At 36.0% G+C, this 25640-nt stretch overlaps 2 protein-coding genes across 3 annotated transcripts; one reads left to right on the plus strand and one right to left on the minus strand.

Annotated features, from left to right (window-relative positions):
* Window positions 1–2037: 2037 nt before the first annotated feature.
* On the plus strand, window positions 2038–6142 carry LOC132179952 (uncharacterized). Of its 2 annotated transcripts, XM_059592772.1 has the most exons (3): window positions 2038–2474; window positions 2757–2818; window positions 5529–5618. In XM_059592772.1, exons 1-3 carry the CDS (start codon window positions 2155–2157, stop codon window positions 5531–5533), a joined length of 387 nt encoding a protein of 128 aa, XP_059448755.1. In that variant the 5' UTR covers window positions 2038–2154; the 3' UTR covers window positions 5534–5618. The 2 variants fall into 2 exon arrangements, with proteins under 2 accessions (XP_059448755.1, XP_059448754.1); XM_059592771.1 differs by lacking the exon at window positions 2757–2818 and having other exon boundaries at window positions 5529–6142.
* A 2587-nt stretch (window positions 6143–8729) lies between these two features.
* On the minus strand, window positions 8730–13700 carry LOC132177376 (respiratory burst oxidase homolog protein D-like). Its single transcript, XM_059589660.1, has 12 exons — window positions 12888–13700; window positions 12602–12764; window positions 12406–12454; window positions 12192–12305; window positions 11656–12081; window positions 11113–11499; window positions 10924–11019; window positions 10711–10826; window positions 10510–10612; window positions 10335–10408; window positions 9377–9939; window positions 8730–9253 (listed from the first exon to the last, which is right to left on the minus strand). The coding sequence occupies exons 1-12, from the start codon at window positions 13486–13488 to the stop codon at window positions 9144–9146; spliced, it is 2802 nt and encodes a 933-aa protein (XP_059445643.1). The 5' UTR covers window positions 13489–13700; the 3' UTR covers window positions 8730–9143.
* Between the last annotated feature and the right edge of the window lie 11940 nt (window positions 13701–25640).

A 25640-nucleotide genomic window follows, 5' to 3' on the forward strand; every position in this document is an offset into this window, starting at 1 on the left:
TTAGACTCTTTTTTTCTTTTTCTTTAAATATATATATATATATATATATATATATATAAACATATTATTATTATTATTATTATTATTAGTTGAATACTGCGGTCGTCTCTACTGTTAACTTTATCCAAATGACAAAATAGACGCGACTGATTAGTGATTAGAGATTACCCAGTACTTACTACTAATTAAAGAGATCTAGAATTGCTAGAGAGATTCCACGAAGAGGATTAAAATCATTCAAAGGATTCCACAAGTATATTCCGAGCCACCTAACTTGCCGCATATCATATGGCTATTAGCAATATGTTATTATTAATTTATATGTTTATATAATATAGTTAGACCGAATTTCTATACTTTATATACAAAACAAAAGAATATCTCTTTTTTCTCCCCCTCTTGCTTCTTCATGTGCTGAATGGTCTAAGGAATGGGTGACAACACCATACAATTCCCGATGAATGTAACCCCCAGTTTTTTCATTTTGTGATTGGTCACTGTGCCTTACTTGCACCACTGCCCTTCGAAAACTGGTGCCAAGTATTCCCTTCAACGTACTTCAAAGAAAAAAGAATAACAATATTTCCCAAGAGTTGTGGGCCGGGGTTCATTAATTAATTGCATATATATAGACTAACAGCTAGTGGAAAAAGAAAGAAATATAATCTTATCTCTCAACTCTGTTAATTAGGATTAGGATTAGGATTAGGCAGGGGTAAAAACTCAAAATGTATAATTTTATGATGTATATAAGCAATGCCAAAGTGAAACAATTACAAATTAAAAGTAAGAACCTTTTTTTAATAAGAGAAAGAAAAAAAAGACAGGAACTAGTTTTTCAATGTTTTGCCCTCTCACCAAGACATTGTGTTCCTTTCCGTATCAGCCACTCTTCAAAGAGTTAGGCTGCAGACGACAAGGTATTTTGTATCTATTTGTAAACTCCTAATTAAGCAACTAATATCATTCATTTAGTCGCTGTTTGAGGAAGCAAAGCTTTACTTATTATGGATTTGGGATTCTTAAATGCTCACCCTACATCTACATACATGTTCCAACAAAATTAAATGCTAATTGCTTCTTTCATTTCCACATTTTGAATGGTTTTCATAAGGGCACACTGGCAACTTCTCTTAACATAGGAAAAATTCATAAAAACTCACTTCAAGCAAGCTCGCTTGGTGTGGTTATGGGTATTAACATTATTTGAATGCAACAAAAATATTTATCTTTTCTTTATCTCATTTCTCTATTATTTATTTGAAATTATATTTATATGGTTTGTTTTTCTTAGCATTTAATTTTTTAAAAAATATATATATAAATAGTATAGGAAAAAGGATAAGAAAATTATTGTGGAGTTTATTTGAATAGGTAAACAAAAAAGTAATTCAATTCTTTATATTTTTTTTAAAAAAGAAATCCAAGGAAAACTATACTAGTTTAACACCCCTTGCCTTAGAGCTTGTACAGTGTGCATTACCAACTACTGAACCCACTAATTTTTATGTTAAACCAGTCGTTGATGAACCTTTGCTATTTTATTTTTTGTTTTTTCAAAAAAACATGCCCTTTAATTAACAGTAAATTTTCAGACTATAAAAAAAAAAAGAAAAAAAAAAAAAAAAGGTCAAAATAGGCGTCTCGGACCTTTCGGGGTCCAAAAAGGCAAATAGAAAACATTTTAGGGCCATTCGTGTGACTGTAACTCACCCATCATATTCGCACCTTTGAGAAGACATAATCCAACGTGGGGATGGATACGTTGATTGATTCGATCTTTGACTGGGCAACGCACGTGTTTACGTCTTAAGGAAATGCGCTTGTAGTGGCGTAAGAACAAATGTCGGCTTTGAATGGAAGTTCCATTTCGGCACGAGTCTAGAAACAGTCTCTATCATCCCTCAACAAACGCGTGACATTTTGGAACGCAGATTGGATCACATTCCTCCTTTTGTTTTCGGCCCAATTGTTTTTTTTTTTTTTTGCAAACAAACGAAGTGAATACGATGGGCCTCTTAGGAATGAAAGCGGAAGCCCAAAACATTTACTGTCCTTTACCCGTCTCTACAGCATCTGCAGTTCTCCGCTGAGAAGAACAGGATTTATGGTTATAGAATCAAATAAACTCACGGGAAAGACACAGAGAAAGAAATGGCGGGTTTTGGTGGAAGAAATAGATGGTGGATCATAGCGCTGGTTATCGTGTTGGTAGGAACAGCGAGGGAGCTGAGTAAGCGCTTCGGATGGGACAAAGAAGGGGGAATGAACGCGTTGAGGGAATGGTCCGATCGGCTGGGGGTGTGGGCCATCCCGGCCTATGTTGGGGTCCACACCCTCACGCTGGCGCTCTGTTTGCCCTATGCCGTCTTCTTCGAGGCCGCTGCGTCTCTCATCTTCGGCTTCTTCCCGGCAGTTGTCTGCGTCTTCTCCGCAAAGGTGATGGCTGCTTCCCTCTCATTCGGGATCGGCAGGTCAGTGCCTCTTCCCTTTTCCAAGCTATCCGATACAAACAATATTCTTTTAGAAGGTCTTACCTGTTTCAACTTTCTAATTTTAATTGGCAACATCTGCAACTATAGCAACATTGCTTTAGGTGTTTGTAGAAACCTAAAATTGATTTCCCATGAGTGGGGAATTTTTTTTTTTTTCCAAATACTTATATAGAAATAATAATAAACATGCTAGTCGTACATTCAACACTTGAGAGAATATGCAATGTCTCCTGGTTGATCAATGTCTTATTTTTCACTCAGTGGTGGAAGAAAGCTTGGCAGGCTCTGCATGATTTTGAATCATTTCTTGTACTCCTCTTTAGGTAAGACCACTATCTCTGAATGTAGGTGCGCATTTTCCAGCATTTTTTTTAATTGAAAACCCAAAATAAGATTCATGGAACAAGTTCATGATGTTTTCCCATGACACTTTATTGGGGTAAAATAGAGGACCTAGCTAAGGGATGTCTTGAGGGTGAATAAAAGGTTTTGGGGTAAACTATAAATTTAGAATTCGAACTCAGTATCTTTATTTCGGTACCATGTTAAATTTACCACTTGTCCCAAAAACTTAAGTTAATAGGAAATTGTGAAGTTAATCATTTAGTTAATATTTTAACATTCATAGAGCAAATGAGTTTGGAGTGGAAATGTCTGAATGGTGAAAATTGATGGTCTGGAGAGATCGAAAAGTGACTCTTGTTATCTTTGATTGATCATTTGGATTTTAAAAAAGTATAAGAAAGGGTGGAATGGGGGGACGTAATGTAGAGTTCAGTTCATGAAAAGCAGCACTAATTATTTGAAGAAATGGGAAGTTGTTATCTGCTGTTGATTGCATCTTTAAAGAGGAGTCATTTTATTCTAGTTGAATGCGGTATAAGTACAAGAGGATAGCTAGAGAAGAATGTGGGAGGAGGATTTGGATAATAAGAGCTTAATGGTGTATGAGAATTTTGTTGACTGAATAATGTGATTGGATTAAAGCTATGTTCTTTGGCCCAATTTGATACAAAAACTGTTCACATCTGCTCTTAATGCTCCATTTTGGATTGAGATCGCGTGCAATAGCACAAAAAATGAACACCTTATAAATTGTCACGTCATCAATGCAGATTAAAAGTTGAAACTTTCTCTCTTTCCAGTCGCTGACACCTACCTCTACAATGACCACCAAAGCTCCACCGTCACTCCCACTATCAGTCTACCACCACCACCACCAAAAGTTCATCTGTGTGTGTGTGTGTGTGTGTGTTCATATATATATGTATAGATAAAGGGGTGGCTGACCATCCCTTTAGCTACTTTCAGAGGAGCCTAACTACTTTTAGTGGCCAAAGAGGGTTGTTTGGACATCTGGGGTGGTTCAGCCACCACAACAGCAGAAGGGATTGGTTTGGCCACCCCCTTAAAGATCAAGTTAGGTCCGCCACCTCTAGTTAGCCTTTGGTGTGGTCGAACCACCCTCTTTGGCTATTGAGGGTGGTTCGAGTTGAAAGAAGAAAGAAGCAAAAGAAGAGAGGAAAGAAACTGTCTTATTTCCTTGATAATTCTACCCTACGGCTGTTTAAATAGAAGACCAATACAAGTTATTATGGAAATGTAGTAATTGCATATTACGATTAGAGAACAATGGTAATAAAATCAGATCCTTGAGAATAAAATCATATTAAAAGTTTGCTTCTTCATCACTCTCCCTCAAGTTGAGGCAAAGATGTCTCGCATGCCCAGTTTGTATGGAATCGGATCCTCTCTAGTTCATTTGAATTCGATATGAGCTGGTTCACGGCTAAGGTCTATTTAAACCATCTAAGGTTACAAAGTGGCTACATCATTAAAATAAGGAGCTGAGGCATGAACAACAACGTTAATGTTAAAGTGAGATCAGATAACAAGCTTAAAAAAGGCTGGAAAACAAAACTGAATAGGAAAAGACAAAGGAACAGCATTTCCATCCCCACCCTGCAAGCTGCTCAGCTTGCTCGCCACCTTTGGGTTCCAACTAGGGACGGTCATTGGGTTCCAAATCAAGGGATTCGTCCTTTTCGGCATCGAAGAGGCTGCACGTGAGGAGGAGGAGGAGGAGATGTCTATGACTTCCATGGAGAGATGTTGTTCTGAAGCTTTAAATTTGGATTGCTGCAGCCATCTGGTCGGCCATCACCCCAGAATGGATAACCCATGTCAGTGATGTCCCTGCAAATGGCTGCAATCAAACCGATTGCTCCAACTTGAATACCAATCATAGGAGCATAGAGACACCGGAACCTTGTCGAAAACCAAGAATATAATGAAGACAAGAACAAGAAAAGTAGACTGTAAGGAAAGCCAGTAATCCATTTCTGGCTAAATTCCATTTTGTTTTCCAGCATCGTTCTTTTTTTTTTTTTTAACAAAAAAAAGCTTGTTATCTAATCTCAAGTTAACATTGCCATTGGTGTTCATGCCTCAGCTTCTTATTTTAAATGACGTGGCCATTTTGTAACTTAGATGGTTTAAAATAGATCTTAGCCATGAACCGGCTCATATCCACTCCCTTTGTTGAAATATCTGCAAGTTGTGGGGTCTTCATATAAGGTGTACAAATTAATCCTGCGAGTAATTTTTCCATGATAAAATGTTTATCAATTTCAATGCGTTTAGTTTGATCATATTGAACTAAATTATGTGCAATACTAATCACAGTTATGACATAGTAGTGGCACTGTGGTGGGGAGGGTGGCGGCAACAGTGGAGTTACAGCAACCACTGTGGAGGTAGGGTTTGGTGGCTAGAAAGAGAGAAAGTTTAAGTATTGATGTGATGACGTAAATCAATGACCCATATTAGAGCTTTTGCACCGTGTGTAATACCCTAAGTATTGCACTGGATTTTAATCCCTCTGTCCCTATCCTGATTGTTGGTATCCACTTCTCCAGTTCTCCTTGATGCAAAATTTGTTTTTAAAATCTCTCTCTCTCTCTCTCTCACACATGCGTGGACAGTTGTCATTGAATGCTTTTACAGACATGTTGATAATGTGTGTTATTTCAGGTTAGTATTCAGGAGTTCAAGTTCAGCAATGGAGTGGGCCCAGAGAAACAAATACTTCCATCTCCTTTCCAGAGGAGTTGAGCGTGATGGTTGGAAATTTGTTCTTCTTGCCCGCTTCTCACCCATACCCTCCTATGTCATAAATTATGCCCTAGCTGCAACCAAAGTTGGGTTCATAGTGGATTTTCTACTGCCAACAATTATTGGATGCCTGCCAATGATCTTGCAGAACACGTCCATTGGCAGCCTCGCTGGTGCTGCTGTTGCTTCAGCATCTGGTTCTCAGAAATCTCAGGTTTGGTCATACGTTTTTCCTGTACTTGGAATCGCATCAAGCTTTCTTATCTCCTTGAGAATCAGAAAGTACTCCGCTGATATCTCAGCGGCTCAAGTCTCTCCCAGTGAGCATGTTGATGACTGTAATAAAGACGTTGATTCATCCCAAAGCTTGTCTGATGGACAAGGAAGCGAAAGCCTGAAAAAGAATCAATAACAGTTTACTCCAATTTTGTTGTTCTTTACATTTCTTTTGTCCCATTGACAGATAATTTGTAGTTTTATTGTGTTGCAATCTTTAATGTCTGATTTATTGGATGATGTGCTTTCTCAACATATTGGATGATCCGGTCAAATCTTTTTCACCTTTCACTTTCCTTGAAACATTTGGACTAACCGGCTTCTCTCATTGAGGATCGTTGTCCGAAACATTTAGAGGTATTGTAAAATGTATTAGAAGCTAACAAAATTGACAATGGTGAAATTAGTGAGGAAAATGCTGAGGATGGATAGTTAACTAACAGATAAAGCCTTTACACTGTTTCATATTATAGTGTGTATGTTGGAGGATATTCTCAGAATGGAGAGATTAATTCCATTTACGCCTGGCCCTGGCCTCATAAATTTAGATGTCTTGCATCAAGCAAGCCTGATTTTCTGTGAAAAAAAAACATTTATGCTCACATGTGAGCTTATTGTTGGCAAGAAAAAGAATACACATTGGCTACTTCGAGCTTATTCGTTGCTACTCGGAGGATGTACAACAACCTTCTAAGTGTCTGTTCTGTTGTCTCAATCGAAGGCAAAGTTGAAAATTCCAGAAACTTTGTTACCCCTGAAGGACTTGGAAAAGGCGCAGTCCGGCAAGAGTGAAAAACGGTTTAAACCTCTTGCTTGCAAGCAGGGCAAGGATGACGTCCAACGTGTCAAGGAAGAGCCTTACAGTGTCGGCAAGAAAATGAAACTCTTAACTCTTTCTCTAAGTGAAAGATAAAAGGACAATAAGATTCGTTGTAAGAATTGAAACACGAGGATTTCAACACAGATTTTCTTGTTGGGTCCACAACATGCTATATATATTGAAAGGCTCTCTAGACTTCAAAAATACGGGTTGGCCATACCACATGAGCATAATGTGATTGAGGTTTTATTGTAAGTGGAAGAAAAAAAGAAAGAAAAAGTGATAGGGGTCCAATTATTCAATTCCAAGCCGCGTGTTGACAAAGCGAGTAAATGAAACAAAAAGATAATTGCATTTTTGGGTAGTTTTTGTTTGGCCCCTCGCTAAGGTCAAAATGAGTAGATAGGCTTCATGTTCAATTGTCGATTTGTGAGCAGTGACGACCACCCACATGCCTCATGGCCGCACTTTACGGTCATCAACGTCGGTCCATTCCCTTCTAGAAAAAAAACAGTTGGATTAAGTCGAGTCGGCCTTTACGGCTTTACCCTCAAATTCTGTCATTGTATTTGGCTCTCCATAACGAGTCGTGTTATGCGGCTGCCTCTATGATATCTATTAAAAAAATATAATAAATTTTTTTTTATAAATTAATATTTAATTTTTAATGTTTCATAATCCAAAACTAAAATTTAATGGTGGAAAGTTAATCCTTTAGGGATTGTATCACCTAAAAGGGATTCGATCATCTTAAATTTGGTGCTAATGCCTTAAATTTGGTGTTAATATTTCAAATTTAGTGCTAATACTTCAAATTTGAATTTTCCTTTAATATCTCTATTTTTCATTTTTTTTTAAAAAAAAAAAAAAAAACAAGCAAAATATCTGACGTTATTTAAAAAATAAAAAATAAAAAATTTGGCCACGTCAACTTTGGCAGACGCTAGGATGACCCCAGGCTGCCGAAAATCTCTACTCCTCCATAATAATAATAATAATATATTTCTAAATTTTTACAAGGACTGTTGAAAGAAAGATGATGGCGCTAATGTAATATACATAATAAATCCCCTTCATTACTCTTTTTTTTAATTTAGCCTTTCCCGCGACCAATCGCTGCCTACCCCCAAATCTCGTCTAGAAATTGCGTCCCCAATATATATATATATATAAGAGTTACAATGCGTTGTCGGTCATTTTAATGCCTAAACAGTTGCATTATTACTAAGCATGATCAGTTGGACTCAATAAAAAGTTACTCCAGCCAATCAAAATTGTGGATATGAAAATAGGAAAGAGGAAAAGATTCATATGCCTTGCTTGGTTGGTCAAGGATTATATTATTAAAGTAATGATTAAATGATTAAATTTACATCTTTCTATCAGTTTAAGCTTTTGAGACAAGTGATGATTTAAAGGTCTTGGGATCGAACCTTAACTTCGTTAATTCACTCTCATATTTCACATAATTACGTGCGTAAGAAAAAAAAAATTTATCGCTAAAGGCTATTTAAACAGTTATATTGGAGCCAAAGGGGAAATACATTCCACTACTTACCAATAAAGTATATAATAAAATCAACACAAAGATTTAGTAACAGTGAAAACTAATGAAAAATTCTTCAAAAAAAAAAAAATCACTCCAGCCAACTCCAAAGAAATTTTACTACAAAAGCTTTAAATGTTACAACTAGTCCATACTTAAACCTTTGTAATCCCAACAAACAACTCACTTGCCAGTTGCCACTTGCCACCCACCATAGTGACTTGCTAAATTGAAGTTTTGAATTGCTGTGAATTCTTCATTCCTTTAACCGAGCTTTGTTTACTTTAGTTAGAGCGAAAGCACCGAATGTGACCTCGATTTTCTTCCTTGATTTTTTTTTTTTGGTTAATGTTGGCAACTTAATTCGTCGACTCATCTACTTGGTTGGTGCGAACATAAGATAATAGAGTACGGGTGAAATGGATAACGTATAGGAAATGTTGAACGAATCAAGCTTTAATTTGGAGAGACAGTGGAAAGAGGAAAAGTTTGACTTTTGCTGACAATGAGATATTTTTTACAACGACCAACACCAAGTTGTCCTTGAGACTCAAAAGTGTTAATCAATACAATAACTTTACTACAAGAATCAAGTGATGAAGGGTGATATCCTACTAAAGGATAGGATACGCTTTGTATACACATGCAACAAAAAATCAGGCAAACGTTAAAGGAAAAAAAAAAAAAAAATCTCTATACGGAATATATAATGTCCCGCCATGGACCGATCGACCTTTTGTTGCCTATTACCCTCGCCTTCGTTGGGGTAGCGTGGCCTAATCAAGTGCTCATCATCTCCTGTAAGTTTTTCTTGTACAATAATTAAACCCCTTCAAGCCTATACTCAAAAAAAGGATATCCATGTATCCACCATCTTCATTCTTTTTATCTTTTAAAAGTTCTCTTTGTGAAACTCAAATTTAGTGGAGGTCCTGTGAGAGAAATCCAAAGCTAGTTGCTTTAGCTCCTTTGTTAGTGCCGGTGCCCCACAGTAGAAGACTCCTGCATAAATTTGCACCACAAACCAAAACAATTAATTAAAGATGATTATTTTATAAGTTGTCAAGATGCACGTGGTAAGCCAAAATTAAAGGAGGTGGAGGTGGAGGTGGTAGGTGAACTCACCAACTCGGGTATTCGGGTGGTGGAGTGCAATCTTCTTGTAGACCTGGCGCCAATTGGGTTTGGCGAAGTGGGATTTGACTCGAGTGCCGGACACCACGTCCACACCATTTTTGGCATGGTGGAGCGACTGAAGCATAGCTATTAGTGCTGATCTGGCGTCTCCTTCTTCGTACACACTGGTGCAGTAGTTGTGAAGTTCTATCATGGCTTGCTCATCCATCTCCGCAACCTCATTCATTATACCTTTGAACCACTCGAAGGAGCCCTGTTCTCTAGTCACCCAATAGTAATAGGCTTTCCTCGTCCTAAATCCTCTGTTGCTCTTGTTCTTGTTGTTGTTGTTGTTGGGAGTTGATGAGTTAGCTATTCCACTCTCTAAAGCACCCTCAACCGTCGAATCTTGCTCTTCCTTTTCCTTTATCTTAATGTTGTGAATGATGTCCTTGACGATGCTGATCATAGGAGTGGCCCCGATCCCAAGCCCCACTAGCAACACCACATCGTATTTCTTGTAGTCTTGTGCTGGAGCTCCATATGGACCGTCTATCAGAATCTTGGGAAAGCTGTTCTCCATATATATATATATTTTTTTAATAAACATTAGTTATATGAATCCCACGGAAATACAATAAAAAAAATAAAAACAAACAAACAAAAACTTTGATTATCTATCCCTAATGAATAATGATGACTTACCACTCTGCCTAGAAAAGATTAAAAAATAAAAAACGAAATACTAGTCTAGTCACTAGACAAACAAGTGGAATTAATGATTTAGAGCGCATTAGTCCGCCAGTTGAAGTTATTTAGTATAACTTGGTAATCAGCAATCAGGATTGGCGCCATTAATTATATAATACAATCTGATGTGCAGGTCCACAATGAGCAATGTCGCAATGACATAGTATCCTTTTTTTAAGATTAGATGAATTATTATTTCTTAAAGTAGTATATTCACCTGGGGTTGTTTCCTCCTTGCATGAAATCAGCTCTAAGGAGTCCGCTCTTCCCAGCAGATGGAGGCTGACACACCTAATTAACCAAATAAATACAAAGAGAAATTAAGTTGTAAACATTGGTGAAGCAGTAATCGGGAAGGCAATTTTAGGAAGCCAGTTGCAAACAGTACCAACCTCAGAGAAAACAGTTTTGAGCTGCCGCGTCCAATCACCAAGCGTGCGAATGTGAACACTTAGGAAATCATCTCCCGGTGCTGAAGTAATGGAAAATGGGTGCCTGTTCAAAACCAACAATCGGATGTCTATCACCACACTGCCTTTCAAATTTCAACGATATATATATATATATATGGGTCAATATACAGTTACACCTACCATTCGAAGGGAGAAACCGCAGCGCAGTTGACAAACATATACTGCCCACTCTTGTATCTAAAACCCTGAGGCTTTGACATGTGCAATCCCAGTACATTTCCCGGATAAACAGCAACCTTCAAATTGAATATAAAAAGCTCATCCAATCAGCCTTATGCCTTAATAATCGAAAGGACTTAAGCTAGTGAGATGAAAAAAGAGACTACAAATTACCTTTAGAATCTTAACTGGCTTGATGCTGGATCTAAAAGCTCTAATCAACCTTTCACACGCATATAGCAATACAGGCACCGCCAAATACATCCATGTCTGCAGGTAAGGAATGGTAGCTACATGTCAAAACACAAATGACAAAAGAGAAAGAAAGGGAAAGAACGGTGAGATCAGGAAGATATGACTAACCGTTTTCTGATACCATTTTTTAGTGAGGTAGAGCTTTATGCCATGGACGATGAGAAGAGTGTAGACGACGACAAAAAGGTGGTGGGAATACCAGAAGGCATTGAAACCGGTAATCTTTTTGAGGGACTTGGGTAGGTTGAGCTTGTTTCGCCTAAACCAAGGGGTGGCTAGCGTGAAAGCTATTGCCATCAAGACTACCATTATTATACCTGTCCACCCCTCCACTCCCTTCACAAACCACCAGTAGTTAGGAGGCCTTTCTTCTCCGAAGAAAGGTTTCATAGGCTTGTACTCCTCGTCGGTTGCGTGAAGAAGTCGTGGGAAATCACATGTTAAGTGAGATATGGCGTGTAGTCCTACCCCGATGGCAATTGCGCCTGCAATCACCTGTGTTTCACATTATAGAAAGAAAAGAAAAAAAAGGTAATTAGCCAATTAATTTTAGATTTCGGTCGGACACCAAATGAAATTTTAATTTGCCATGTAAATTAAAACATTGTCTGTAGTCTGTAGTCCGTAGATGATCATTATATATATAATTACCTTATGGAAATTTAGATTGTCATCAAAGGGAACTGCGACCCCTAATCTGGTTTTGTTTCTGAGCCAAGTGATTGTGTTCCGGCAGACAGGTAGTAATATGAGAGCCATGTTGAATTTAAGGGTCTCTGCCCCTCCTTTTGCAACGCAAACGCAATAGCCCATCACATGGAAAACCGCCTTGTTTCGATACTGCACAAACTTGTAGGCAAACAGACCCAACACGATCCCAAGCCATAGCATCATTACCCACACCCTTTGCCAATTATCCATTACAAAGTACTTCATCTTCTGATACAATCTTCTTAGCGGGTTGTTCTCCTGTGTGGGCTTCAGCTTCTGGCTCAGCATTTGACTCAGAATTCGGCTATCACTTATCCTTACAGATTGGTTTGGAGCTTGTAATAGCAGTGTTTCCAGGTTGTATATCTGTTCGTTTACCATCAAGCAACAGCACAAGAGACTCAATCCAAGGAAACATATATACGGAATCTCACACCCTTCAAATTAGACGAGTTAATTATATATGTAAATTATACCATGATGTATCCGGCATTGTCTGGGTCTAATTCTTCCATAATCAATGCTGCATATTCCTTGGCTTGTTTCTGAATAGTGGACAGTTTGTTTGTAGAAGCACTGAGGCTGATAATCTGGAACAAGATCATTTCTCATGTCCTTAGTATTAGATTGCTATACGCTTAAATTGGCAGCAAGTTAATCAATTGAAGGTGGATTCGATCGCTACTATACCTCTGCGACTTCTTCTTCTGCGATTCTTCCATCCGCGTCTCTGTCTACCCTGAATGATCACGGATTTATTTTTAGTAAAATGGATTAGCACAAATTTCCTAGTAAAAAAAAGTCGGGAGAATTAGGAAGCAATTATAAGAATTATACATCAAAATTAATTGACCAGTCTTAAAAAAGAAGAAGATTTTATATTTACATGTCAAAGAAAGTTTGGAGCCTGGAGTCGAAGCTTTCGTCAGAGATTTGATCCCAGAAGTCTTTGAGCTGTTGCTTGTTAATTGAATCGCCACTTACGTTGTGCCTCCTTGCGAGTGCTCGGAAAAGCTCACCTGCGAACTCCTTTGACTCCTTGTTCATTCCTGTCATGATCAATTACAGTTGTATATATTAACTACATGTAGTGATTTGTGCTTGTTTAATTTTATTGTTTTACAGGGAGACCCGCGGTCAGATTGTCTTAGAAATTTTGGGAATTGGCGTACCTATGCACTCGCCGAACAATGAAGAGGGAAGGAGTCCGTCGGTAGAAGCCGTGAGGTCGTGGAATCGCTTCTCGATGGCTGGCCAGCCCGCAGCAGTGCCGCCGGTCTTGGTGGTGATGAACTTGAGGCCCTTCAAGGCATGGGTGGCAGCGGACTTGGTCCGGTCGAAACGTCTAGCAGCGGACGATCTCATGGAGTGGGAAGCGAAACGTTTGAGCTCCTGCGAGACCTGCCGGATGTGGGCGGAGGTGTTCCGGAGTAATGACGAAGAAGACTTCTTCTCGAGCGTCCTCTTGGCCAACAAAGCCAGCTCCGGATCTTCTGTCGCCGTCTGAACGCTGTGAACCGCAACGGAGTCATCGCGGATATCCAGAGTGATCTCCACGTAGCCATCGTCGACATCGCTGGCGGCGTTAGTGGTGGTTGTTAGGAGGCGGTCGTCAGGTAGATTGAACCTGGCGCTCTTTCTGCTGTCGTTTTTGAGAAACTGACGAGGTGCTCCGAGAGGGCCGCTAAATGCTCTTCTTCTGTCGTTTCCAAAGCTCTCTGCGTCGTCAGAGTTGTTTTCCCAATGACCTCCTCTTCCGTCGCCGGCCCTCATTTTCTCTATTATGCGGGATGTCAAACAACTAAATTAATGTCCGTGATCCAAAGGCGCAAAGAATTAATATATATATACAACTAGCGGGTTTCAGAAAAAAGTCAAAGATTTGAATGGATGAGAAGCTTGGAAAAGTAAATCAAGGAACGGAAGTCGGAAGAAGATGATCTGCGTTTTAGGCAACTCTCCACGTTTCTTAATGATTTTCCCCCAAACAAACCCCCTTTATATATACATTATACACAGTGTCCGAACGTGACAAGGAAGTGAGTTTGTTCACACTAGAGAACCCCACCCAGGAAAAAATATATAATAATAATAATAATAACGAAGAAAAATATTTGCTGGAAAAAAGGATAACGGTCAAAGGGTCTTCTCTATTCATTATGGGCGGCGAGCAGACGAAACCTTCACACCGGACAATTTTGACCACACCCTGGGTCGTTTAAAATTCGTCGTCTACAAAGTTAAACTAACTAATTGCATTTGCAGTGTTTTCAAGAGGATGTTTGCCCGATTCGGAGAATTTCTTTTTTCTCTTTTATGCAGACCTATAAAAAAAAAAATTAATTAATTAATTGCATTTGCAGCACCACATTTACATAATTCCATGCAAAATTTCTAAAATTTATGCAGGCCATTTCTTCCTTGATTTATTAAGTGTTTAAATTAATTTTTTATGGGAAATACGGATGGATGCATCATAGAGCATTGCGTCTTATTATGTAAAGTCTAAAATTGTTATTATTATTATTATTATTATTTTATTTTAACTAATAACCTTTCAAATACACTTTACTTTACTTTACTTTACATTATTTATTCTTCTTGTATATTATTTAAATAATCTCTTGCTATTAGTTCTTCTTCGTTCTCCTTGTCATCTCTCTCACTCTCTCGCAATGGAATAGGGTGTTGTCCCGCCATGCTCGATCATCGCCACCACTTGGACCACCATGTGAAGCCAAGATATTTGTACTTGTCATTTTTCGATCAGCATGCTCACCACCACCTTTTATTCGTCACAAAACGCTCTCTCGACTCGCTAATAGTCCAAATAGCCAGGCAAAGTCAAAAAAATCTATCATATTATGCTTTTGAAGAGTAATAGTTAAATTTAAGATATGAAGATGATCTAGATCATTCACTTAAAAGACGATTGTGACCGGTCATGAATTCTTTTATATATTTTCAAGATATTTATAATTGCTTCTATCTCTATGAAAAATAAAGACGTATATTAGCAGCTAGCTAAGAAAGAAAGAAATCAAATAATTGGAGTTTCTGGATATGAACTCTTGCCAATTTTTCAAAAATAAAAAGTCCCGTTTTTTTTTTGATCAGGCAATTGGGGTGATGAATAATTAATGATATCCTCACATTTTTTCTGCATGAAAATATTGTACGGAAAATATCAATTATAATAGATTAAACATGGAAAATCTTCATTTACCTCTTAAATTATAATAATAATTATTTTCATTTTTCTTAAATTTTAAAAAATCTTCATGTAGGGACTGATAAATCAAAACCCCGCATTGCAATTTTTTAAATTAGAGGACATTTAAAAATTCATAGTAAGATTTTTTGTGTTAATAAATAAATATTTCTAATCAACTAAAAAAAATTAAAAATACTTTTTAAATACTTTTTGCCTTGTAACAAAATGGGGAAGTAATAAAATTTATGAATTGGTACATAGGCAAAATATATATATATATGTTCTTCAAAAATGATTTATTAATTTTTTCAGGAAAAAAAAATATTACTTTTTTTAATCTGTAAATTTGTTTGTAAGTTTTTTTAAGATGAAAAAAAAAAAGTAAAAAGAGAAAAGATATGGGCCAAAGAAGTTGAGATTTACTTTGTAGAGATGGGCCGAAGAAGTTGACATTTTATTTAGGAGGCGGGTTAGCCCCACCCACAAAAAAGGTCCGGAAGATTCAGTTGATGAAAAGTGTCAAGATTGCAATGCGGGGTCTGTTCTGGAAAATTAAATACACAAAAAGTGTGAAAACAGTCAAAGGTAAATCAGAAAATGGTCGAGGGACCAAGTCTATGCTATTATATTTCTTTTTGGAGATGATTATTATTATTATTATTTTAATGGTAGGAAATCCCGCATGCACAATTAAATGATTAATTATTAAAATTTGAGTGTACTAATTAATTAATTAATTAATGCACATGTAAATTCCGGATCCGGCTTGCATGCTAGAGCCCAAAATGCGGTGGTTTTGGACAATAATGGGGCATCAAACAAAAAACAAAGGTATTAGGTATTATACGCTTTTCTCTATCCACGTTTTAAAAAAATAATATATAATGCATTAAATATTAAAATAATTAATGATTTTAAAAATTAAAATATTAAAAAATTAAAATTATTAAAAAAATCAAAAAAGGTGGCCAGTTGGCCAAGGGAGTCTAGCCACCCCATTTTTGGCAAGAGGGTGGTTGGAGCCACCCTATGGCCGGTCTGGGGGTGGATGAACCACCCCCATGGCCAGTCTCAACAAGTCAAATTTGCTCTCTAGATTCACTAAGAACGTGTTCAACCTCGAGTCCAAGTCCACCATTGGAGTCGAGTTCGCCACTCAGACCTTGAATGTCGATGGCAAGGTCATCAAGGCTCAGATTTGGGACACTGCTGACCAAGAAAGGCTTTTGTTTCAACTTTGTCTTTCCTCGTCTGGGTTTCTCGGATTTTGGCATATTGATTGTTGGGTATGTTGGATTTGTCGAGTTTTGGATACCATTTTGATTGGTTTCTTTGGCTCATTGACTGTATTGGGTGAATTTTCTTGTTCTTTGCTTAGCAAGGATGGAAAAAACGTGTGCTTGTTGGGTATGTTGGATACCATCTTGGTTGGTTTCTTTGAAGGTGGCTGAAACTGTGATCAGGCCACATTCAAACCCCAAACCTTTTAGTTTTAGTTTTGGCTTTTTGGTGGTGGCCGAACCACTTTCAAAGTCCATGAAGTGATTTGTTCACCCCATACTGGTCCTCAAGGGCAGGCTAGAGTCATCCCCTTTGATTTTCTATTTTGTTTTTTTTTTAAAAAAAAAAAAATTAATAGTTTTAGTTTTTTAATATTGTTATTTTTTTAAATTATTAATTATTTTAATATTTAATGTATTATATATATTATTATTTTTTAAAAACGCAGATCGATGAAAGCATATAATACATTAGTTTTTTTGTTTGATGCCCAAAACGCGGTGCGGTAGTTTTCACTACCACATGCAAACTGGATCTGTAAATTCCAATCACTTTGAACTGTCTCATACCCAAATGTTAGGTCAATCAAGAGATCCAAACCCGATCATATATTTTGACTTTTACGAAAACTGTATTTCTTGTAAGGCTAAAGTATTTTCTAAGCTATTTTTAGATTAATTAACCACAAGAATGCTATTTTTGTGAATTGTTGCCATTTCCTTGTGGATAAAATTCTTTGAGGTGACTGCTATCGAAGTTGTGCGGTGTGGTTGGGAAGAGTGGAGAACTAACCAAGCTGCTTAACTTACAAAGTACCAGATTTTTATTTTTATTTTTTTAAGAAAAAAAAAAACCTTACAAAGTACCAAAAAAAATCAAAGAATAATAATAATAATAATAATAGCTTTCACGAGGCTACGATTATAGGAAGTTGTTTTAATTGTTTATTTAAATTGGGGATTTGAATGATGGGAAGCTCAGCTGAAGTTTACCAGCCTCCCTAACACATGAATGGAGCTATCCAAATCAGCTGTTTGTTTACGACAATCCAATGGGTCACTAAAAAAGTTATAATCAATTTGTAAGGGCGATGGTTGAGGCCACAATGTTTGACTCTTGACTAAAAGAAAATTGCCCCGGTTTTTTGAGGCAGTGATTTATTATTAGAAGAAATATGAATATGTTTATTACATTAAAAGGGAAAGTAGTTGTATCTCGATCTCTCCGTCTATCTCTCTCTCTCTCTCTATCATCATTCATCAACATCTGAGACTTATGGACTACATGGCTAAATTAGTTTATTAGCTTCCACATTTTTCAGTTTGTCATTATTTGTAGCTGTCGTTTTGAAGTAGGTGAAAAAATAGATTTCCATTTTCCATCTCAAGCAGTATATGTGTATGTGTGGGCGTATGGAGGGACAAGGACTTATGGACCATCTGTGCTGTAGAGCATTAATTAAAGTAAAGATGGGGCCTGAAAAAGGGTTGGTTGACTAAATTAAAAAATATATATATATATATATATATATGTTTTCAAATTTCCAGCTTACAAACTAGGAATTGTAGGAACGCGGATTCACAACCTACCTATTTGAGTATTTCACACCCAAAACGAATTGTCGGACGGAGTCAAATTAATGTAAAAAAAATAAAAAAGCAATGCTCTATTTCCATCCTTTATTATTTATTTTGACCAAATCTGTACAAAAAGTCTCGCAACTCAAACACTGAAGAAACTTCCGAGAAGCTCATAATTAACCCTTTGGAAACTTACTTTTGCAATCTGAACAAGACTTTCTCCACCATTCTTTTTCTTTCTTTCTTTTTCTTCACAACAAACTGCTCTTCCTTCGTAGAGAGATTTGGAAAGAATAACTATTTTCCGTTGCTTCTTGGGAAGAAGGCAGGAAATGCAAACAATTACAAGAGGCTTCTTAATGGGCTACTTGTTTGAGCAGGTCTTGGGTTGATTTAATTGATAATTGTGAGAGTACCCTTGATTTGATGAAATTTACCTGTTCGAACATGTCTTGACTCGTCTGAGAAGGTAAACCCCACAAGAGCCATCTCACAATTACTTATCCAAATTGCAAGCAATATGAGCGTATAATTATATTGGATCTCAATCACACCTATGAAGGCCTTATATTTTCACATTCTCTTCCTTTACAACTCTTTTTTATCATTTCTCTCTTCCTCGTAGCTCTTCAAATAATATTAATATATATATTGGCTGATTTTTATACTAACTAAACACTGAAAAATGTTTTTCAACCCATTTGTAAGATTGCAAATAAATGATGAAAAATAGCCATTTTTTCAAAATATATTTTCAACTACAAACATTTTTCGATATATATATATATATTAGGCCCAAACAATTGGGCCTTAAAAATTACAAGACTCCAGCGTTGCTAACGTGAACGATTTGATGTTGGGCTCTTGTGCCAGTCCATTCTGATCTACCAATGGGCTACTACAAATGTGCATCAGCATTCTAAAGAGTTGTGATAAACAAACCCAAATGTTATGAGTCTTGAGTGAAAACCGGTTGACAATCCACATGGGTTGACAATCCAAGGCATTGATAAAAAAGCAGCATGTCTTAACTTATTGGGAAGCCTGAGCGGGAGAGAGAACGAAAGAGAAAGAATGAAAGAAACAAATCTTGTGATCGGAGCTCCATCCACTGGGAGCGGTGCAGAGTGAGGCTGAAGGAGAGGGGAGGTTTGACTTGTGAGAGAACTGAAGGAGTCTAGGAGACGTGAGAGGGGAGGCGTGAGAATCTTAGAGAATTGAGGGAGATGGAGGCGTGAGAGAACTGAGGGAGAGGGAAATATTTTGGGTTATTAAGTTTAGGTTAAAGCGGGACAGGGCGGGTACTCACAGCCCAAAATTTTCTCTATTCGAAACCCGCCTGCCGGCACGGGTTGGAAGAAATCCAACCCATTTCTGCAAAAAAACAACTAAATTTGGGTGGATCGGAGCGGATTGAGCAGGTTTTTGCCCATCCCTAACTCTAACTAACTTCTCCCAACTCTCAATGAACATGGTTTTTTTTTTTTTTTTTTTCCTATTCAAAAAATGATGGGAATGGGCGACCAATGTAGATTTCTCTCATTGGGTGTGACCATTGAGGTTCTCATCTGCTGTGAAATATCCGGTTTGAGCCATAGCTACTCTTTGGGAAGGCAAGTCCATCACCGATTCACCATAGCCCCACCAAAAGTGCAAATTGAATAAAGTCTCTTCTTAATAGCATCTGGTTCATATAACTATTATCTCAAGCGAGTTCGAACACACAACTTCTAGGAAGAAGGGTGGGGATTTCACACCCAGCTACTTTACTAACTCGACTACCACCTCGGTGGTCTCAATAAAAATGGTTTGTGAGTGATAGTGTAACGCCCTAATGTGATATTGTGAAGAGATGTGTAGCTCACCTACGGTTTAATATCTTGTTTAGTAGAATAGATTCAAATTGACTCATAATTTTCTACAGGAATGGAGAAAAATCATTTACCAGGAATTGGTACGAAATTTGTGGGAATTTTTTTTTTTTTTTTTTTTTTAAATATTGTTTTGTCTTAATTTTTCAGTTCTATTTAATTATAAAAAAATATTAAAAAAAAAAAAAACATTATTTGTTTTGGGTGCTTTCTTTTTGTGGGTCCCATTTTCAATCCGTAATTGTGGTTGAAGAAAATTCATAAAACACGCTAGCAGTTCCAATTTAACTTGCTTTTAATGTCTTAGAGTAATGGTCCACACAAGGTTTTCCCAAACATTAAAGAAAAAGCCCAGAAACTGTTTTTTCTTAATTCCCAACATAGACCCACCTTTTCCCTTGATGCAGATAAAAAACACTAATCCCTAAATATTAGGACCTAATATTATGAAGACAATATTTTTATTTTATTTTAGGGTTAAATACTAAATATCTTCTTGGAGTTTCAAAACTTTATTTATTTATTTTTTTAGGATTTCATTTTTATAACAGGAGGTCCATGTGGTTTTAATAATGGACCAAATCAGTCATTCTGTCAGTTGACTTAACAGAATTTCACGTTGACCAATCAAATGTTGACAGGTGGCACCCACTTAATTTTTTAAAAAAATAAAAAAAAAAGAAAAAAAATTGGGGTGGGTTTCGGCCACCCCTTAGGCTCCATGGGGGTGGCTCCCAGTACCCACTGGGGGTGGTTTCAGCCACCCCCATCCGGCCACCCCCCATGGCCAAAGGGGGTGGCCGAGCCACCACCAAATGGCCAAGAGCCACCACCATTTTTTTTTTCCTTTATATATATATATATATATATATATAATTTTTTAAAAAATTAAGTAGGTGTCACGTGTCAACATTTGATTGATCCACGTGGAATTCCGTTAAGTCAACTAACAAAATGACTAATTTGGTCTATTATCAAAACCACATGGACCTCTTGTGTTAAAAATGAAATCCTAAGGAAAAAAATAAAGTTACGAAACCCCAAGGGTATTTAGTATTTAACCCTTTATTTTAAAATAAAGGAGAAAGTCTATATACCTTTCAAACTACTACTCAATTCATAATATTTTTTTTAATGTCCCTTCAAATTACCAAAAATATCAATATTTTTCTAATGGCAAAACTAACCTTAATAAAATAAAAACATAAAATTCTAAAACTTCCAAACTATTGCAGATTACGATAATTTAGTTGAATCACACCTAAGCCTCGACCGTCTGTTACTATTACTAACCCCATTGCATCTTCATCATCATCCTCAACCACATAAAATAAAGAAAAATGTTAAGGTCACAACATAAATCTAATTTATGGCCAACTTCTTTTATATGTGTCATTTAAAAAAAAAAAAAATTTGATACAGAAAATTTTGGAATTCTGAAAATTTGAAAAAAAAAAAGATAATTTATTTGGTTTAAAATTTAAATTTTTTTTACACGTAGGAGAGGAGTTGACCATAAATTGAGTTTGTGTTCTGTTCATATTAAACCTCTAAGAGTGATAATAAAGAGAACGTTGGGCGGCTGATTTAATATTTTAAAATAAAAAAATATAATATTTTATTATTTTAATTATAAAAATAAAAAATAAAAAAAGCCAGTCATACACGCCTCGCGTATCCGTATCATCACTCAACCTCTACAATAAAAGGATAACAAATAAAAAATATATATACATTACAGATACAGACAATTATTACCCGCTGCCGCCTGCGGCACCCCTACTTAAAATGGGCAGAACGCGTTATATGAGAGTGACTACTGACAGGAAGGGTGCATGTCCCATGTAAGTTTGGTTAGTTTTAGCGCATCTCCAATGGCAATAGTGATGTGACACATTAACAACCAACAGCCTCACAACACAACTGGACAGCCAATAACATATTAACATGCTTAGACGAACCAAAAAAATAAATAAAAATCCGATAACAAAAATCTGAAAAGACATGTGAAGATTTTGGGACACGTAAGATGATTTGAGCATAATCTGAACCCAAAATTGCGCGTTGAAAGCTGTGAAAACATTAATGCCACATGTTTTAGTTGAAACCTGTGTCCTTATCTCTTGCTGCCAGAACAGAACAGAAGAAGCAAATAAAAGTAAAAAAGTGGAAGGAGGACTTTGTTAATAATGTTGGCACTAATAATGGGGCTTTTACAATTGCAGAAAGATAAAAAGTTAAACATGTTTGATGGCTGGCAGTCTTGTACATGTTCTTGTGATGTATAATATCTTTAAAAATAAGGATTTTTAAATTTAGGAAAAGGTGGGTAATGTTGTAAGATATGACAAAAACCTTACTCCGTATTATTTCAATTACTGTTGTGATTTATGATTACTATTATTTATTTATTTATTTTGGTGAAAGAGGGTCCATTAGGTAGCCCAAATCAATAATTGAAAAAGAAAGAAAAGGGTAAAGAGAAATAGCGCATGCATATATTTTAGAATGGAAGAGAGGAGAAATGAATGAATGGTTGGTGCAGCAGCTTGGTTAGAGCTGGATGGAATACAAAGACACGAGGCCAGTTCAGAAGGTGTTAGCAATGCAATCCTTAATACCGGATTCCATCCCATCATTTGATTCATATCCAGAATCCAGATTGGACGATATATAATTATATATGATTTGATGTTAAAAAAGAAGAAGAAGATATTATATGATTTGCAGGGAGATGGTTTTTATAAAATGGAGGGCATGTGCTCAGGTTGACACTGTTTACTGCAGTTGGCAGACCAGCCACATGTTTTAATGTCATGTGGGACCCTTCTCCAACCTTTTCCTCAGTCTCACCTACTCTCAAACAGAACAGGACACGTCTGTCCATGCACAGCATCCTCCCTCTCCTTTTCATTTGTCACCACTCGCATTTGCATGGAGTACATACGAGCATTCTTAGACTTTAATATTATTTTACTCACTTTTTTTTTTTTTTTTTTTTTGATGATGCTTCAAGGAGTGCCCTAAGGGATCTGGGTGTGTTTGGTTTGGGCTTCTACCTGTGACTACATCAACAAACTATTCCTCACTACATTTTCCCCTTGTTTCTTAATCAATTTGTGACGGATGATTACATTACTTTTTATCGTTTTATTTTTTTAAGGGACAAAAATACCTTTTTAATATAATTAATTGAATATTATTCTGTTCAAATGAATTTAAAAGAATCTTAATTCAAACTATTGATGGGAGATGGATACTTCTTATTTTGAGATTAAAGGCTTACATTCATGAAATAAGCTCCAAAGTCTCCGACTATAATGGCATTAGCTTCTCTTAATTTTTTCTTAAAGGTATGAAACCAAATTATATTTTATTTTTCATTTAGATCAACTCTACAGTAACTTTTCTTTATTCTTTTTTCTATACTAAATTAAATTACAAGAGAGAGAGCAGAAAGAAAAGCAATTAAAATATTGTTCAAATAAAGTATAGAGTAAAGAGAGAAAAGATAAAACATTTTTATATAACAATAATGTTAAAGTTCTCATAGGGAACACCAACCAAAAGAGTCTCTTTCGTGTAAAATTTTAGGATCGAGGTCCCTCACATTTTTTTCAAATATGAGATTCTTATATTTTATTTAACAATCTAAATAAATGCAAAGACTTGTGTGTTACTGACATAGTTAATATTGGATTTGAATTTCGTCATATTTTATAAAAATGAGATTCTCATATTCTAAAATTTGAGCTATTCATTTCATTTAAGAGTTTAAACAAATGCAGAAGTTTGTGTTACCGAGGTAAGTGAATTTGACATATTAAAAACTAAAATTAATTACCTCAGTAACACACAAATTTTTATATTTATTTAAACCATTATATATATATATATATATATATATATATATATAAAGGATGGTCCGGCCACCCTCAAGGGCCTGATCTAAAAAATAAAAAATTGTTTGGCCCTTAGGGGTGGCAACAATTTTTTTTTTTAAAGTTTGGATTTAGGGGATGGTCCGGCCACCCTCAAGGGCCTGATCTAAAAAATAAAAAATTGTTTGGCCCTTAGGGGTGGCAACAATTTTTTTTTAAAAGTTTGGATTTAGGGGATGATCCGGCCACCCTCAAGGGCCTGATCTAAAAAATAAAAAATTGTTTGGCCCTTAGGGGTGGCAACAATTTTTTTTTTTTAAGTTTGGATTTAGGGGGCGGTCCAGCTACCCTTGGCTGGCCATTGGGAGCCACCCCCAACTAAAATGGGGTGGTCCGGCCACCCACAGCTAAAATGGGGTAGTCCGGCCACCCACTATGGCCAAGATGGTATTTTTTTTTTTTTTTAAAAAAAAAAGTTTTATTGTTTTTAATCTGAAATATTATTTTTTTTATAATTTTTTTGTAGTGAGACATGTCGTATTTGTGGCTCTATAATTTTTAAGAAGAAATTTCAGCCATAAACTAAATATTCTCCAATCCATTATGGATTAGAAAAAATCCTATTCTCATTGTTTTTTTTTTTTAGAGATATGGTATAGTGCAATAAAAAGATTATTTTTGATCTATAAAAGTCCTAGGTGGCAAGAGGTTACATGTCCATTGGTAGGTGGGGCCACAACAACTAGGGATAGAACTTATGACATCTTACTACCTAAACTTTTATGGGTAAAAAATTATCTTTTTATTGCATTATAGCAATTTTTTTTTTTAACTGAAAAAGCTTATTTTTGGGTCCATTGAAAACAAGAGGGTCCCTCTTGCCTCACAACTCACCTATTAATGTTGTATTGCCATAACAATAATTAAAGCAAGTTATGAGCACCGCCCCTATAATGAAACCAATAAATAGCTTTATCTCAAAACACCAAAAGAATTTATTAATTACCTATAAAGCACATGGTAATGGTGGTACCGTGAGTTTTCACCGCAGGATGGTGAGGCTGCCGCATACCACTGCGCATCAGGTAAAGGTGTACAAGAGAACTCTTAGTTCATGGCACAAAATAATTTTTTGCTTTTCTATTAAAATATATTTCATAATATTTTCTTTACATTTTTTTATACCATTAAAATAATATTTCTTTATAAAATATAAGTTTTCTACCTACTTTCATTTTTTCCACAAAATTCTAACACAATCTCTACTTAAAAATAAAATGATGAAAGATGAGAGAGGAAAGATAAATATTTTATATGAAAATAATGTATAGAAAACCACTTTTGATTCTTTATACATTGGGAAACACTTTAGCAACACTTGAGAGTTGGTTAAATATAGAAAATTTGATGTGAGTAAGTTTTTGTAGTTTTTTTTTTTTTTTTGTGGTTTTTTATTTTATTTTATTTTTTAAAATTTTCCCTAAACATAAGAAAGGAAATGACATATAAAACATCTGCTGTTAGTACTCTAAGCGCTAATTGCTAAATAACAGTTTAAAATTGCTAACCGAATAACTGAAAATAACGGTAATCGGATAACCGCCAAAAAATGAGCCATCTCGGGTCTTTTTTTTTTTTTTTCAAAAAAAAGGTCATTATTCTGAAAAAAAAATATTTTTCTAAAATACCAAATAAAAAAAGAACTAGGATGTTATTACTTACTAATTTTATTTTTTGTTACAAAAAAAATATATATGTATTTTTTAAAAAATGACCACATAAGAGAAAAGTTGGGCCAAAATTGTGTCTCTATCATTTCTCTCTCTTTATATATAGTTTTAGCATTTTTTGTTTTTATTTTATTAAGTGTAGTTTTGTCATTGGGAGGAACATTGACAATTTTAGGTAGTTTGGGAGGGAAACATTGTCACAATTGAAAGTTAAAAAAAAAAAAATTATCAATTGGATGGTAATTTTAGGGGGTTCGTGAACTTTCCCCAATAAAATATTTAAAAAGAATTTAGTGATTTGAAGGAACAAGAGTTTTAAAAAAGTTGTTCAATCACCCTTTCAACTTGATCTTCTTTTCCCACTTTTC

Source organism: Corylus avellana, chromosome ca4 (assembly GCF_901000735.1).
Source record: "Corylus avellana chromosome ca4, CavTom2PMs-1.0".
NCBI lineage: Eukaryota > Viridiplantae > Streptophyta > Magnoliopsida > Fagales > Betulaceae > Corylus > Corylus avellana.

Excerpts from the sequence above, each read along its gene's own strand:
- LOC132177376 (XM_059589660.1), bottom strand. The coding sequence starts at position 13,488 with ATGAGGGCCGGCGACGGAAGAGGAGGTCATTGGGAAAACAACTCTGAC. Across the intron at positions 10,827-10,923 it reads AGCCAGTTAAGATTCTAAAG|GTTGCTGTTTATCCGGGAAA; the intron begins GTAATTTGTAGT and ends TTCAATTTGAAG. Across the intron at positions 9,254-9,376 it reads CCACCCGAATACCCGAGTTG|GAGTCTTCTACTGTGGGGCA; the intron begins GTGAGTTCACCT and ends AAATTTATGCAG.
- LOC132179952 (XM_059592771.1), top strand. The coding sequence starts at position 2,155 with ATGGCGGGTTTTGGTGGAAGAAATAGATGGTGGATCATAGCGCTGGTT. Across the intron at positions 2,475-5,528 it reads CTCTCATTCGGGATCGGCAG|GTTAGTATTCAGGAGTTCAA; the intron begins GTCAGTGCCTCT and ends GTGTTATTTCAG.